The 15,653-nt window shown below is 55.6% G+C and overlaps 1 protein-coding gene across 3 annotated transcripts in view; it reads right to left on the reverse strand.

Moving 5' to 3' along the window:
* Positions 1–15,653, reverse strand: part of LATS2 (LATS, large tumor suppressor, homolog 2 (Drosophila)) — a 40,448-nt gene that overhangs the window by 15,050 nt on the left and 9,745 nt on the right. For 2 of the 3 annotated variants that reach the window (XM_021065128.1, XM_021065129.1), the window contains exon 2: positions 13,284–13,828. In XM_021065128.1, the coding sequence (XP_020920787.1) occupies positions 13,284–13,622 (339 nt within the window). In that variant the 5' untranslated portion in view covers positions 13,623–13,828. 3 annotated transcript variants of the gene reach the window in all.

Below are 15,653 nucleotides of genomic sequence, written 5' to 3' on the forward strand. Positions count from 1 at the left end.
GCCGTCCACGCGCCGCCCCCCCGGCCCTCAGCCTCCAGACCCTCCCCCGGTTCCTTGCGTCCGCTCGCCGAGCTGCCCAGTGAAAGTCGCCACAGACCCAGAGCAGGGCCAGGTCTCCTCACTCCCGGGTCCCTGGGGTCTTCAGCTGAGAAGGAAAAGTGACCTGGCCTGAGGCCCAGTGCACTGTCACCGCCACACACGCACCACCGCATTCACATGGCATCGCCTGCCAACCCAGTGGGACCCTGCGGGGCACCACACGCCATCTTCTCAGAGAGGTGTCTCTGGAGTTCCCGTCGTGGCTCAGTGGTTAACAAATGCAACTAGGAACCATGAGGTTGCAGGTTCGATCCCTGGCCTTGCTCAGTGGGTTAACGATCCGGCGTTGCCGTGAGTTGTGGTGCAGGTCACAGACGTGGCTCAGATCCTGCTGTGGCTGTGGTATAGGCTGGTGGCTACAGCTCCGATTCAACCCCTAGCCTAGGAACCTCCATATGCCGCAGGAGCAACCCAAGAAATAGCAAAAAGACAAAAAAAAAAAAAAAAAAAAAAAAAAAAGAGGTGTCTCTGCGCTCATGGGAGGCCCCACCCTACAAGGCAGACCTGGGGAGGTAGCCGTCCTCCCCGCCCCAGCTGCAGAGCAGCTGCTGCAGGAGCAGCCAGAGTGGTCCCCAGACCCCCAGAAAACAGCATCCACCTGGGACCCCACAGCAGCCTCCCGCTTCCCCCACCCCCATCTGAGGAAACTGCTCAACTTCCAGTGAACTTGTTAAGAAACTGTTAAAAAACAACTATTAGGAGTTCCCACTGTAGCTCAGTAGGTTAAGAACCCAACCAGTATCCATGAGGACACATGTTCAATCCCTGGCCTCATTCAGCGGCTTAAGGATCTGGGGTTACCGTGAGCAGAGGTGTAGATCTCAGCTGCAGCTCCAATGTGACCCCCTAGACTGGGAACTTCCATATGACGCAGGGCAGTACTGAAAAAGGAAAACGAAGCACCAACCAGGAGTTCCCACTGGAGCAAAAGGGGATCAGCGGCGTCTCTGGAGCATCTCAGGGAAAGAACAGCACGGCCAGCTGGTCAGCTGGGTCTTGGTCACCATCAAGAGGCCAGGAAGGAAGTTCCCGTCGTGGCTCAGTGGTTAATGAATCCGACTAGGATCCGTGAGGTTGAGGGTTCGATCCCTGGCCTCGCTCAGTGGGTTAAGGATCCGGCCTTGCTGTGAGCTGTGGTGTAGGTCGAAGATGCGGCTCGGATCCCGAGTTGCTGTGGCTGTGGTGGAGGCCGGCAGCTGTAGCTCCGATTCGACCCCTAGCCTGGGAACCTCCATATGCCATGGGTGCGGCCCTAAAAAGCAAAAAAAAAAAAAAAAAAAAAAAAAAAAAAAAAAAAAAAAAAAAGACTTTTTCCAGCGCAGTCCCCTTACCTGAGAAATACTCACTGAGCGTCTCTACTCTTGTCCTCTGGGACACTGAGGCCAGAGCAGTGACAAAAGGAGCAACTTTCACCACGTAAACAACATCAGGACATGCCTGTGTACAAAATGCTGTCTCGATATTGTAACTATACACAAATTACGTCTGTGAACAAGGGCTGGATTAGAACAGGAGAACACAAGTTTCACGACGTTGTTTTCTGTTGAAACACACAATGACCCCTCCTTCCTCCCTCCTCTCTATCCCAGCCGTACCCACGGTCACGGCTTCCACGACGCCAGATCCTTAACCACTGTGCCGGGCCAGGGACGAACCTGCACCTCCACAGAGACTTGAGCTGCTACAGGCAGGTTCTTAACTCACTGTGCCACAGCGGGAACTCCTTTTTCCAAAGACGATGAGAACCCTTGTGCCCTCGTCAGGTCCCATCACATGAAACTGCCTCCGCTGTCTGCCTTTGCTGCCCACCTGCACGGGTGTGGACAGACGGCAAAGACTCTCCAGGGCCCAGCTGAGTCCAGTGAGAGGACACAGCGTCGCGAGGTCACCCCAAAGCCCGACTGCTCCAGAACTCCACGACATCAAGGGATGGCTGCTAAACCGTCAGAGCTCCTCGTCATCGCTAAAACTCGGCTAAGCCATCAAGGACGGTACCGTTGGCACTACTGAGACAGGAGGAGAGAGAGTGCCACAGCCCAGGGAAACCTCCGAGACCCCCACGAGACTCCCCAGCGCACGCACGCACTCGGCGGCTTGGGGCATCCTAGATGCTCCAATCTCATCCCCTGTCCAGTGTCCACGAACGAGCATGGTGACAACCCCACCCCCGTGGGCAGAGGCCTGGGCCCAGCTCCTGGGAGCCGGGCTGGAGTGACCAGGCCAGTGCCCAGCCTGGAGGCCTGGCTGCTCCACCTTTACCCCCTGGGCCCCGAGAGGCCGGAAGAGGCCTGGCTGCGGCTCTGACACGCGCTCAGTGCCAGCGGCCGGCATCGGGGCCCGACGACCCAGAGGGTCAGGACAAACAGTAACCGCTGCGCTTGCTTCTCAGCCACTAAAAATTCTGGGACCGCGTGTTACATAGCAGCAGATAACTGAAAGCTGACTTGGCTTTCACTGCACTGGGTACTCCAGAAAATATGCCCTACTTATTTTTTTCTTAAACTCTGATAAACTGCCCAAATAAACTCAATTTCTGTTACATTCAGTTTTCTGAAAAGTTAAATTTATAGATATTTAAGATTATTACAAACAGAGACTTAACAAAACTCCAACAAATGATATTTCACCAGAAGATGAGAACATTATCATAAAGTTACTGGTATGACTGGAGAAGTTTGAGAACTTACACATACAGGTCATTATTCCAGTATATTCCTAAATTAATCCAGGTTTCCTACTATGAGCCTGATAATAAAATATCTACTTTGCAGAGTTCCTGCTGTGGCACGGTAGGATCAGGGGCATCTCTGCAGTGCCAGCACAGGTGGTTAAAAGACCTGGCACTGCCACAGCTGCAGCTCAGGTCCCTGGCCCCCCCTCCCCAAAATATGTGAGGCAGAAGGTTATGATGGCAGCTGGGGGGTAAGAGGCTGCGGCCGGCGGGCTGGCCTGGTGCCGAGAGAAGCACCGGGGTCTGAGCAGGGTGGGGAGGGCAGCGGTTTCCAAGGAAAACGAAGAAACACGGGTCGCGGAGGCATCTCCGAGGAAGGCAGGACAGGGCAGAGCGCTGACGAGACACAGCTTTGAAAGCGCTCAGGAGACAAAGAGGAGGTGCCGGGGAAGGGTCCACGGACGCAGGACGGACGCTCTGGTCTAAGACCCGCAAAACACCAAGTCAGCCACGTTCTGCCAACCTCCAGGCTTCCTTTAACCCCAGCCCGTCCCGAGGGCCAGAGAGGAACAGGGGGTGCTGAGGAGCCAGAGAGCCCAGGCCTTCGTGCTGCAGGAGAAAGCCCCCTGAAAGCGCGGGGACACCCATGCCGAGGGGGGCCCCTTCTGCCGGCGACCTTGGGAACCCAGGCCTGAAAGACAGAGACGGAAACGGGCCGGCCTGGGAACAGCGCGAACCTTTCCGGCCTCAAAGCCAGGCGTGTTGAACCGTCAGGGAGCAGGGGGCAGAGCTGAATGAAGCCCTCGGCTGGGAGGGGACAGAGACGGGCGCCACCCGAGGCTCTGGGTCGCCCAGGTCCCCCTGGAGGCCAAATGCCGCTGGCCCCACCCCGTGCGGAGGCAAAGCTTCGAGAAATCCAGGGACGTGGCTTTGCGATGTTTACTTGCCGGCTGGGGAAATTCGGTGGCTGTTAATCATTTACTTGTGGACAAAACCACCTTTATTTCCGCCGCGTGATCAGCAGCACTTCTGCCATAACCCTCCAAATAAGCATCAAAAACACGAGGGCACAGCCCCCGGGTTCCGGGGCGGAGAGAAGGCCCCCGACAGGGCTGCGAGGGAACCAGCTCAGCCGACGCAGAGGACACGCGATGTGGCGCAGCCACCGCGCCCTGCACACCCATCGCCAGGCCCAGGACGGGCGAGCCTGTGCTCAGCAGGCCGACCGGGGCGGCGGAAGCAATGCCCCCAAGTGCTCAGCTGCAGATCGGTGCCCTGGCTGCCTGGCCAGGCCCGCCCACCCTGCCCTCCCACCAACACAAGCCGCCTCTGCCGGGCGGCCAGGTGCCCAATGGAAGCACAGACCTCCAAGGCCGCCTGACCTCCCGTGACCAAGGACTGAAGTCTGGCCAGCGGGGTGCAGGGAAGGGCCACCTCAGCAAGTTACAGGAAAGAAACGTCTCGTGCCAGGGAGTTCCGTCGTGGTGCAGCGGAAACAAATCTGACTAGGATCTGTGAGGATGCAGGTTCGATCCCTGGCCTCACTCAGTGGGTTAAGGACCCAGCGTTGCCGGGAGCTGTGGTGTAGGTCGCAGATATGGCTTGGATCTGCGTGGCTGTGGCTGTGGCTGTGGCACAGGCCAGGGGTTACAGCTCCGATTCAACCCCTTGCCTGGGAAATTCCATATGCTGCGGGTGTGGCCCTGAAAGGACACAAAATAAATTAAATTAAATTAAATTAAAAAAAATACAAAACTTCTCATGCCATGAAGACAGCTCTCTGTCGTCATCCCCAGACTAAGTGACCTTAGTAAAAGCAGAATGAAATCCATGTGGTCCAAAATTCTACTGCAGTCCTCTCTCCACTCCCTAAAGTGGTCATGAACTTTCAAAAACACCCTTCACATGCGGTGAAGTTAACTAGCCTCATCGTGGCCATCGGGTCACAACACACACAAACGTGGAATCAGTGTGTTCTGCGCCTGAAACTACCACGATGTTTTATGTCAATTAAAGCTCAATGAACAAAGCTCAAATAAACTAAAAAGCGAAACTTGGGGTGCACATACAAAGTGAACAGACAGCTCTTTCTACCTGAAAAAGAGAAAGAGACAGGTGAACAGCCCTTTGCTGCCCAGATGTTGCCGAAAGAGGTGCCCCGGGGGGCAGACGAAGGCGCAAAGGAGAAACGGAGAGGGAGCCTGAGGCCTCACAAAACACCAAGCCAGCCACGTTCTGCCAACCTCCAGGCTTCCTTTAATTCCACCTACAGTATTCAGTAGAAGGAGCTCTGCAACCTGCAGCTTAATTCAACCCCCAAATCACGCTGAGAGCCAGCTCTGCGCGCAGGTAAATGCAGACTCTGGCTGCTCTAAGCCCAAGGCTATCTGCTGACCGGTCCCATAACTACAGAAAGACAGGAGCACAGTGGTTAAGGATCTGGCACTGTCGCAGCAGTAGCTTGGGTCATCACTGTGACACAGGTTCGATCCCTGGCCCAGGAAATTCCACATGCTGTGAGTGTGGCCAAAAAAAAAAGACAAGACAGAGAGCAAGAACACTTAAAAAAAAATCCAAATCCTCGAACTAAAAATAAGTAAAATTACATAAAATGACAAATTGGTAGCATGCAATTATGAAAAACCATTCCCTTCTAAAAATACTACTCAAGGACATAAAGACCTCCAAGACAGGTAAAACCTAACGTAAAAACTGAACGATGAATGCATTTTGCTTTAATCTTGAGAACTACGAACTTCCGGTCAGTGAATTTTAATAACATAATAAAGAGAAACTGACCAGTGACTGTGGTAATGGATGTGGCTTTCTGTTAGGTATGAAATTCATAATTATCCAATAAAATAGTTCTAGGAGTTCCCATCGTGGCGCAGGGGTTAACGAATCCGACCAGGAACCATGAGGTTGCAGGTTCGATCCCTGGCCTTGCTCAGTGGGTTAGGGATCTGGCGTTGCCAGGAGCTGTGGTGTAGGTCACAGTCACAGCTTGGATCCCGCGTTGCTGTGGCTCTGGTGTAGGCCGACAGCTATAGCTCCGATGAGACCCCTAGCCTGGGAACCTCCATATGCTGCGGGTACGGCCCTAAAAAGACAAAAAAAAAAAACAAAAATAAATAAAATAATTAAAATGGTTCTAAAAAGAGATCGTGAGCTGGCAGTGACAGGGGTTTAGGAAGGAGCCCAGAGCAGCTGCGCACGACCCCGACCCCACCCCCACCCCCAGGACCCGACCGTTGGGTGGACCCTCAGCCCTGTGAGCCAGCCTGGGACCCCTTCAGGAAGTGCCATACCGGGGCGCTCCTCACCAAGTGAATTCCGACCATGGGGCCGGGGCAGCAGCATTTTCCCAACACTCCCCAGGCTGGCAAAGCACTGGGGGCAGGGAAAGGGGCACAGAGGGTGGCTCCAAGTCCCTCTCGTCTGCCCACTGCTGGGGGCAGGCGCCAAGCTCACAACATGCCGCTGGGAACACCCGAATGGCCACCACCCACAACAGAGACCATCATCGGGTAGGAAGCTGCCTGGAGCGACCCAACAGGTGTAACCTAAACCCTACCTGGCATCCCCACACTCAGAAAACAGCAGCGTTTGGACCGCACCCTGGAATATGGGGAAGGGGCGCCACGGCGGAGGCCAGGACCCAGCTCCCCGGGGCACAGGGACCACCCCAGCACTGCAGCTCCAGCCAGCAGCTCTGCTCTGCACACAGAACACTGCACACGAGCCAGGCTGGCTGTGCAGACGCAGCTGCCTGGGGATCTGGGGGCTGGTCCCGCCCCCAGGGACCAGCCCTGCTACCTGTGTGCCAACTACCCTCCTGCAGGTCCACCAGGACCGCAGCCTCCTGTGTCACCCTGGGACTCGGACCGCACACACGCCAAGTCCTCTGGGAGGAGAGGAAAGACGTATTTTGGTCTTAGGGGACTGGACTCCCTGTCCCATTTTTACAGGAAGATGGATCCAAACTCCAGCGCTTAGTAAGAGCCCCACCACACGACAGCTCTCCCTTACCACCGAGGGACGCGTACCACCTCCCCTTCACCGTCACATTCCTAGTGCCCAGAACACAACCTATAAATGACAAACGGCTGCTTGTTTTTAGTTTTGCTTTTGTTTTTGTTTTTTTCTCACTAGTCTTTTTTTATAATGATTTTTTTTTTTTTATTACAGTTGGTTTACAGTGTACTGTCAATTTTCTACTGTACAGCAAGGTGACCCAGTCACACATACATGTATACATTCTCTTTCTCACATTGTCCTGCTCCATCATAGGTGACTAGACAGAGTTCCCAGCGCTACACAGCAGGATCTCATTGCTTAGCCATTCCAAAGGCACCAGTCTGCATCTATTAACCCCAAATTTCCAGTCCATCTTCTCCCTCCCCCTCCCCTTGGCAACCACAAGTCTGTTCTCCAAGTCCGTGATTTTCTTTTTTGTGGAAAGGTTCATTTGCGCCGTATATTAGATTCCAGATATAAGTGATATCATATGGTATTTGTCTTTCTCTGCGCCTGTCGCATATGGAAGTTCCCTGGCCTGGGACTGAATCCCAGCCTGCAGCAACCAGATCTTTTAACCCCATGTCCTAGGCCGGGGATGGGATCCAAGCTGCTGCAGTCAGATTCTTGGCCCACTGTGCCACAGCAAGAACTCCTCTTGTTTTTAGGAGCAGTGGCAGAATTCACTGTTGGCAAGGTTGAAAACATTAAGTGCAATTTTAATTTATTTATTTTTTGTCTTTTTAGGGCCGCACCTGAGGCATATGCAAGTTCCCAGCCTAGGGGTTGAATCAGAGCTACAGCTGCTGGCCTACACCAGAGCCACAGCAACGCCGGCTCCCCGACCCACTGAGCAAGGCCAGGGATCGAACCCGCATCCTCACTAGTTGGATTCGTTTCCACTGTGTCACGCCAGGAACGCCCTAAAATATTTTTAAAGAAATGTAGCCATTCAAGGTAAAAATGCTGTTATCACCTCTGAAAACTTATCCCCAGGAAACGGGTTTTGTCCATCACGATTCACGCAGGACAGCCGTTACCAGCGCTGAGTTAATCCCACGAGGAGGCCGTGGGTCCCGCGTGGTTCCAGCGCCTCACCGGCCCAGCAGGCAAACCCAAACCGCGCCTGACGCCTGGGCACGAACCCGCCGACAGCCCTCGGCCCGGCTCGCTGGCAGCCGGCCTCCACCACTCACTCCAGGGCTTCCTGCCTCCCGCCGAGCGGCCGGGCCGGCCGGGCTCCGGACCCCGGCGCTGCTCGATTCCAACAGGCTTCGGCGCAAGTAAACCCTCACCATTTCCCAGGTGCCTCGGCCTGCTTTTAACACCAGTTGCCGCAATAAACTACGACACGTCCGTGTGGACACAGGGCGAGGCGGCCCCTGAACGAAACTCGGGACCTCATACAGGGAACCGGGCCCGGCTAACTGCCGCCAGCGGATCTCCGTGCACTGGGCAGGAGTCCGGATCCGGCACACGGGGATCAGAAGGCTCTCCTGGACCCAAGACCCGAAGACAGGCCTAGGAGGAGGGAGGATGGGGGAGGAGGAGGGGGAGGAGGAGGAGGATGGGGGAGGGGAGGGGGAGGAGGGGAGGGGGCGGGGGAGGGGGAGGGGAAGGGAGGGGGAGGGGAAGGGAGGGGGAGGGGAGGAGGAGGAGGGGAGGAGGAGGAGGGGAGGAGGGGAGGGGAGGGGAGGAGCCCCGCCCAGGCCCGGAGGGGCGGAGCCAGGCCGCGCAGTGGGAGGGGCTCCGGGCGGGGATGCCGCCCCCCGCAGGTGGGGCCGCGGCTGTGGGAGGAGAGCCATGGGCCAACACCGGCCTTTTTGGGAACAGACCTGGTGTCGTGTACCTGGAGTTGTTTTGTGACCAGCTTTCCTCGGTCACCTGGACCATCCCTCCTCACGCTCCTTAACTGCCTCTAATTAGAAAAAAAATTGTCCACTTTTATATCAAAATGTTCCGAGTGGTCAGATAGCAAAACATTGAGAGTGCAGCCAAAACAAAGAGGTATAGTTTATCTTGTGGCAGTGCCAAAATTAATTTGAAAATTTAAAAAAGAAGCAGAAGAAAGAAGAAAAAGAAAAGAAAAAAGAGGGGGAAAAGGCCAGGCCGGCTCCACCCGAAGCCATTGTAAGGCAGTTTCCTGTCACGTGACCGACAGTCCTCCCCGGGGCTCCCTTCCCTTCTCCTCTTACAGCGGCTCAGGGCAAGGCTCCCTCTGCAGAGGGCGCAGGAGGAAATGCACGTGTCGCCTGGGCTGCCGCTCCTGCTGGACCGAAGCCGCAGCCCAGAGCAGGATGGAGGGACGGCAGCCCCACGGCACCGGGTCCCTGCCTGGTGTCCCCTGGCCTCGACCTGCTTTCCTGGGTGGCGGCGGGCAGTGGAGGGTGAGGGGGTCTCCTCCGGCAGCCAAGAGAGCCTGTGGACCTCAGGGCCCCACTGCCAACGTGGCCCCTGACTTAACACAAAGGGGGCAGAGTGTGAGCAGATGGGCTCCATGGGGAGAGGCAGGAAGGTGCGGTGAAGCCCACGGGGACCTAAGCGGACTGCAGAGGACCCGGCAGCGGCATCACAGCCCCAGGGTGACCGTGGGAGGGACCCGGGCAGGGTAGATGCTGGGCACGCCTCCCCGGGACCAGGCCAGTGAGCACAGGGCCTGAGCAAGCTGCCCGGGCAGGGACAGGAGGAGGTCTCCAGCACCCCCCACCACCACCACCACTGCCACCCACATGGCCTCTGAGACCTGACGCAGGCTGGGGCACCCCAGCTGCAGCAGCGGCAGTTCCCTCAGAAACCCTTGGGGAGCAGGCAGACACCCTGGGGTCTGCAGAAGGACTGGATCCAGGAGTAACTGGTGTGGTTCATTCAGAAACTTGATTTCTCTGCACCTTTTGGCTCCTCCACTTTTTTTTTTTTTTGGTCTTTTTGCCTTTTCTAGGACCGCTCCTGTGGCATATGGAGGTTCCCAGGCTAGGGGTTGAATCGGAGCTGTAGCCACCAGCCTACACCACAGCCACAGCAACGTGGGATCCAAGCCACATCTGCAACCTACGCCACAGTTCCTGGCAACGCCAGATCCCTAACCCACTGAGTGAGGCCAGGGATCGAACCCGCAATCTCGTGGTTCCTAGTCAGATTCGTTAACCACTGCACCACGACAGCAACTTCTTAGCTCCTCCACTTTTCCTAGGAACCAACCCCCCCATTTACTTGGTGCATGATCACCAGGGAGCCTGCCTCCAAACCAAGTGCCCACCACTGACTTTTTTCCTTGAGCCAAGATTGGCATAATTGGTCTGTTTGCATATCTTCCACCTTCATTTAAAGATTTAGTTATTTATTTAGCTTTTTAGGGCTGCACCTGCGGCATATGGAGGTTCCCAAGCTAGGGGTCCAATTCAAGCTACATCTGCTGGCCTACACCACAGCCACAGCAACACCAGATCCAAGCCGCATCTTCAACCTACACCACAGCTCACGGCAACGCCGAATCCTTAACCCACTGAGCGAGGCCAGGGATCAAACCCACATGAATACGAGTTAGGTTCTTAACCTGCTAAGCCACGACGAGAATTCCTGTAAGGCCTAAATTTAAGTCATCACATACCAATAATAAGAAGAGCACCCATGGAACAAAATCTGACACTCATAAGCAGAAACTTCTCTTTGCAAGTCCTTAGATCCATACTGAAAGAACAGCTCCTTCCTTAAGAAATATTTATCTATTGGCCTCTTTTCGCTACGGAAATGTTCACAAGTCCTTAGTGATTATGAACATTTAACATGTACATTATGTCGTTACACAGGGACGAGTCTTTTACTGTTCTCAGAAATTTAGTCATGTCCAAATAAAATGGGAAAAACACGTGTGCACAAGCAGCAGATAAACACTCCAGGGAAACATGGAGTTTACTGCGTTCTTACATATGTAGGGTTAGAAATGGCATTTAAGGAGTTCCTGTCCTGGCGCAGTGGAAACGAATCCGACTAGGAACCATGAGGTTGCGGGTTCGATCCCTGGCCTTGCTCAGAGGATCCAGTGTTGCCGTGACCTGTGGTGTTGGTCGCAGACGTGGCTCAAATCTCACGTTGCTGTGGCTCCAATTCAACCCCTAGCCTGGGAACCTCCATATGCCACAGGTGTGTCCCTAAAAAGCAAAACAAAACCCCCAAACCAAACAAAAAATGGCACCTAAATTAAAAGGCAACACAACAGGAGACAAGGAAAGAGCTGCACCAAAGGACTTCTCTGTGGCTGTTACACTGGAATTCTCATCACCTGCTTTATCCAAGATACACCCTACAGGTATGGCTGCTCTCTCTCATTATTTGGTTTCACATTATGACTTGTAACCAGAATTCTCTGAAAGCAAATCACCCTCTAACCACACAGAAAAAGTCTAAAAGCAAATCACACTCTAACCACACAGAAAAAGTCTGACTTGGAAGGTCAGAGAAGGCACAGCTATTTTGCTGTTTTTATTTAAAAAAAAAAAAAAAATTCAACCCTTATCACTCGGGATCCCTTATTTTTCTTCTTTTTTAAAAAATTGTATTTTGGTTGCACCCACGGCACATGAAACTTCCTGGGCCAGGGATCAAACCTTTGGCACAGACGTGACAATGCAGAATCTTTAACCCACTGAGCTACCAGGGAACTCCCTGCTTTAAGTTATAAAGTAACACTATACACCAAACCAGCCGGTTATTTCCGGAGCATTAAATGCAGTAAACAGAATTCTTGCTGCTGGCAATGAACATGAATTAAATGTTGATGGGAACTTACTGGTGTCTCCATGCCTCCGCTTCCCGGATGTGCAGCCGACTGTGCCGGGTGAGCAGCAGCCTGCTTACCTCCTGCACTGCAGTTATCACTAAGGCATTCACCGCAGCGAGGTCCCCCGTGTCTGGGATCACGTGCCTGTTTCTCTCCATCAGGCTGAAACTCGTCTGCACGGCATGCCGCCTCTGAGCGCCTCTTTTGTTCGCAAGTGATTCAGGGAGGGAGGTTCCGAGCTCGGCTGCTGGGCCGGGCCTTGGCAACCCGTCCGTTTCCCCAGGACGGCTGCGGCCTCCTCTCAAAACCGTCCCTTCTCTTTGCCCGGGCGCAGCGCTCAGCATCGCCCCCAGGCCCGCGCTCCAGGAGGGCCGCTCAGAGAGCATCGCCGCCCACGCCGGTGCCCAGCCCGTCCGGGGCAGGGACGCCCCCCACAGCAGCGCCCTGAGTCGCACCACCGGCCCCTCGGAGACACGCCAGCTCTCCGGTCAGGCTCCCCGGGAATGACCCGCCGGAGGGTGGCGGCAGCTTCTGGAAACGAGGGTGCTTCTCTTTGCTCCTGCTCCCGCCACGGCGAGGCCAGGAGCGCGAACTTAAGTTATTTCTAAGGAACCGAAAGGGCTCAAGCCATCCTGACGCGCCGAGCAGCAAGCCCTACGGCTGGGGCGGCCGGGCTCCCTGCCTGCCTGCCGCCGCGGGCACGCGGCGCCGGCCTGCGGGCGCAGGAGGTGACCCAGCGCTGGCTCTCAGAGGCCACTTCATAACCGCACTTGCACCACTCGCTCCTCCCCAGCTCATTTTCACCCGTCGGGAACCAGCGCCAAGTCCCAGGGCCCTTTACGCAGCGGGGTGAACGCCACGCTGCCCTGACAGGTCACTGGTGCCGCCTCCGCTCACGGGCTTCATTCTTAGGGACCTGACGTGAGGCCGGGTGGCCACCGTTCTGATGATGCCTCAAGGTTTTAACTTCTAGGCTTTTTCATTTCCTTAACGTAGTTACATCTCCTATAACAGCACATATGCTGTCTTTGAGAACAGGAGAAAGGGAGGTAAAGAAGAGCCAACTCGTGTTAACCAAACTCCCCTTAAACAAGTTAAAAATGCACAAACCGGAGTTCCCATCGTGGCGCAGCGGAAACGAATCCGACCAGGAACCATGAGGTTGTGGGTTCGATCCCTGGCCTCGCTCAGGGGGTTAAGGATCCGCGTTGCCATGAGCTGTGCTGTAGGCGCAGACGCAGCTCGGGTCTGGTGTGGCTGGGGCTGTGGTGTAGGCCGGCGGCTACAACTCGGATTAGACCCCTAGCCTGGGAACCTCCATACGCCACGGGTGGGGTCCTAAAAAGGATAAAAGACAAAAGAAAAGGCACAACCCAAAACAAGTTCAAGGAAGCCAGTCTCTTCCCCCGGGCAGCTCAGAATAAGCCACGTAAACCCCAGAGAAAGGGCTACGGGGAGAGTCCTGTCTTCACGAGGACGCAAGAGAAAGGGCAGGTGGGTGACTCCACCCTGACAGCTCAGCAACTTCTGGGTCCTGCCTGAAGAGGAGGGCCGCCAGCGAGACGGTTTTGGAGAGGAGGTGGGAACACTTCAGGGGCCACTTAAGGGCCTTGGGGTTTGAGCCTCGAAACGCTTCTCGGGGGCCCTCTGGTCTCCACCTACTGCCCCGGGGACCACGTACTGTGCCGGCCCCGCGGGCGCCGACGCGCTCCCACCCACCTGGTCACAGCCCGCGTCCACCAGCTCCTGCAGCATCTGCCGGTTCACTTCCGCGGCGGCCGGGGTGCCCGGTTCGTTGGCGAAGGGCAGCAGCGAGTACCTGATCTCCCGCAGGGCTTTCTGGTAGGGCCCGAACTTGGGGGCGGCCCTGAGCTGCTGCTGCCTGGCCGCGGTCTTGCCGCCCAGCGCCTTGGTGTCCAGCGCAGCGTCACTGCCCGGCCCCCCGGGCAGCCCCTGGGCGGGGGCCTTGGACGGCTGCTTTAGCCCCTCGCGAATCTCCTGCAGGCGCTGCCGGCTGTTTCCAGAGTAAGTCGTGGCAGGAAACGTCTTTGGCCTCATTGTCCGTCCGGTTTCCTTTTACCATAAATACAATCTTCTTAAAGCGTTTTATTATTTTTTTTCTAAAAAAAGGTCAGCAGTATCAGTTAGTTGTAAACACACTTTCAAAACAATTTCCTCTTGAAAGTTTTCTTTCCTTCCATCTTTGCAGCTCCCACAGAGACCCAGAAACGTCCCCGAGTCTTCATTTTAAAGACCATCACCGCCTGAAAAAGAAAGTGGGAAGAAGGGGCTCATTTGTGGGGTTTTGCTTTTTCTTTTTTTGCTTTTAGCTTTTTAGGGCCACAGCATATGGAGGTTCCCAGGCTAGGGGACCCATCGGAGCTACAGCTGCCGGCCTGCACCACAGCCACAGCAACACAGGAGTCGAGCCATGTCGGCGACCTCCACCCCAGCTCACGGCAACACCGACGGACCCTTAACCCACTGAACGAGGCCAGGGATCAAACCCACGACCTCCTGGACACCTGTCAGATCTGTCACCACTGAGCCACAACAGGACTGCCTCAGTTGTGGTTTTCACATCACTTTAACAGCACTTTTTAGAAGTGGACAAGGATGCTAAAAATATTCCTCCAGGAGAGATTAAGAACGAACTCGTCAGGCCTGAGACGTGCAGAAGGGCCACTGAGGTCCGCCTGGAGGGCACAGCAGGGCCCCACGGAGCAGGCGGGCCGCCTGCCCGGCCCGCAAGGAAGGGAGTCCCGAACGCTCCCGCTTCCTCGTAAGTGCTCCATGCGGGCAAGAACAGCACCCGCGACTGACAGCGCCCTTCAAACACTCGCTCGAGACCCTCCCCACACAAAGCCACAGCTCCCCCCCCGCCCCCCGTGCGGCTGCAAGGAGTTCCCCATAAAACCCGACGGCAGCGCCTGAGAGCCCGGCCCGCGGCCACCCGCCGTCGCCGAAAGCAGGTCAACGCGCCATGTGACGAGAGTTCAAGGGTTTTTAACAAAGCGGTCAACTTTTCCGCGGCATTTTGACCTAAATACTAAAATAACAAGGTCTCTCTTGCAGAAACCAACCCTTCTGCGGACAGCACGAGGGTGTCATGCCGCAACCACACGCTCTGCAGGGGGCTGCGGACCTGTCCCTAGGGTGGGTCACCCACCACCTGGGCGGGGAAGCAGCCTCTTCACCCAGAACCAGGGGTCACCAAGGGTCTTCTCAGCAGCGAGCTGCGCCGACCCCAGGCCTGACTGGCTGCCACGCGGGGATTCAGAGTCGGAAACCAGCCCGAGGCCCACGGCAGCCGCTGGTTCCGGGGCTTGTGCGCCAGCGGGCCTTGGGCAGGGGTGTGAGCCCTCCTCCCACCGGGAAACAGGGGACAGCCTGGGACCCGCACGACCTCGTGTCCTCACTGCCGTCACCGCTGTTCAGACGTGAGCCGTCCTGACCGGCACTCAGCCCTGCGCGCCCCCCCCAGAGCCCACCCAGCAAGGGACCAGGAGGGACAATCACTTCGGGTTTTAAAGACAAAGGAAAGCTGACCCAAAGCAGAGTATCGTTTAAAAGGAAAGGAACAGGCGTTCCCGCTGTGGCTCAGTGGTAATGAACCCAGCTAGTATCCACGAGGACAAGGCCTAGATGCCTGGACTTGTTCAGAGGGTTGGGGATCTGGCGTTGCCATGAGCTGTGGTGTAGGTCACAAAAGCTGCTCAGATCTGGTGTTACTGTGGCTGTGGTGTAGGCCAGCAGCTGCTGCTTCAATCTGACCCCTAGCCTGAGAGCTTCCATATGCCTCAGGAGCAAGCCTAAAAAAAGGGGAAAAAAAAAGCTGTATAATTTTCTCAACATGAAATTTGTAACATCTAATACATGAAATGCACTGAAATGTCTTTTTTTTTTTTTTTTTTTTTTTTGCTTCTTAGGGCTGCACCTGCAGCATACGTAAGTTCCCAGGCTAGGGGTCAAATCAGAGCTACAGGTGCCTGCCTACACCACAGCCACAGCCACAGCCACACGGGATCCAAGCCTCGTCTGTGACCCACATCACAGCTCTCAGCAATGCTGGATCCCTAACCCACATCC

Source organism: Sus scrofa, chromosome 11 (genome assembly GCF_000003025.6).
Source record: "Sus scrofa isolate TJ Tabasco breed Duroc chromosome 11, Sscrofa11.1, whole genome shotgun sequence".
NCBI classification, from domain to species: domain Eukaryota; kingdom Metazoa; phylum Chordata; class Mammalia; order Artiodactyla; family Suidae; genus Sus; species Sus scrofa.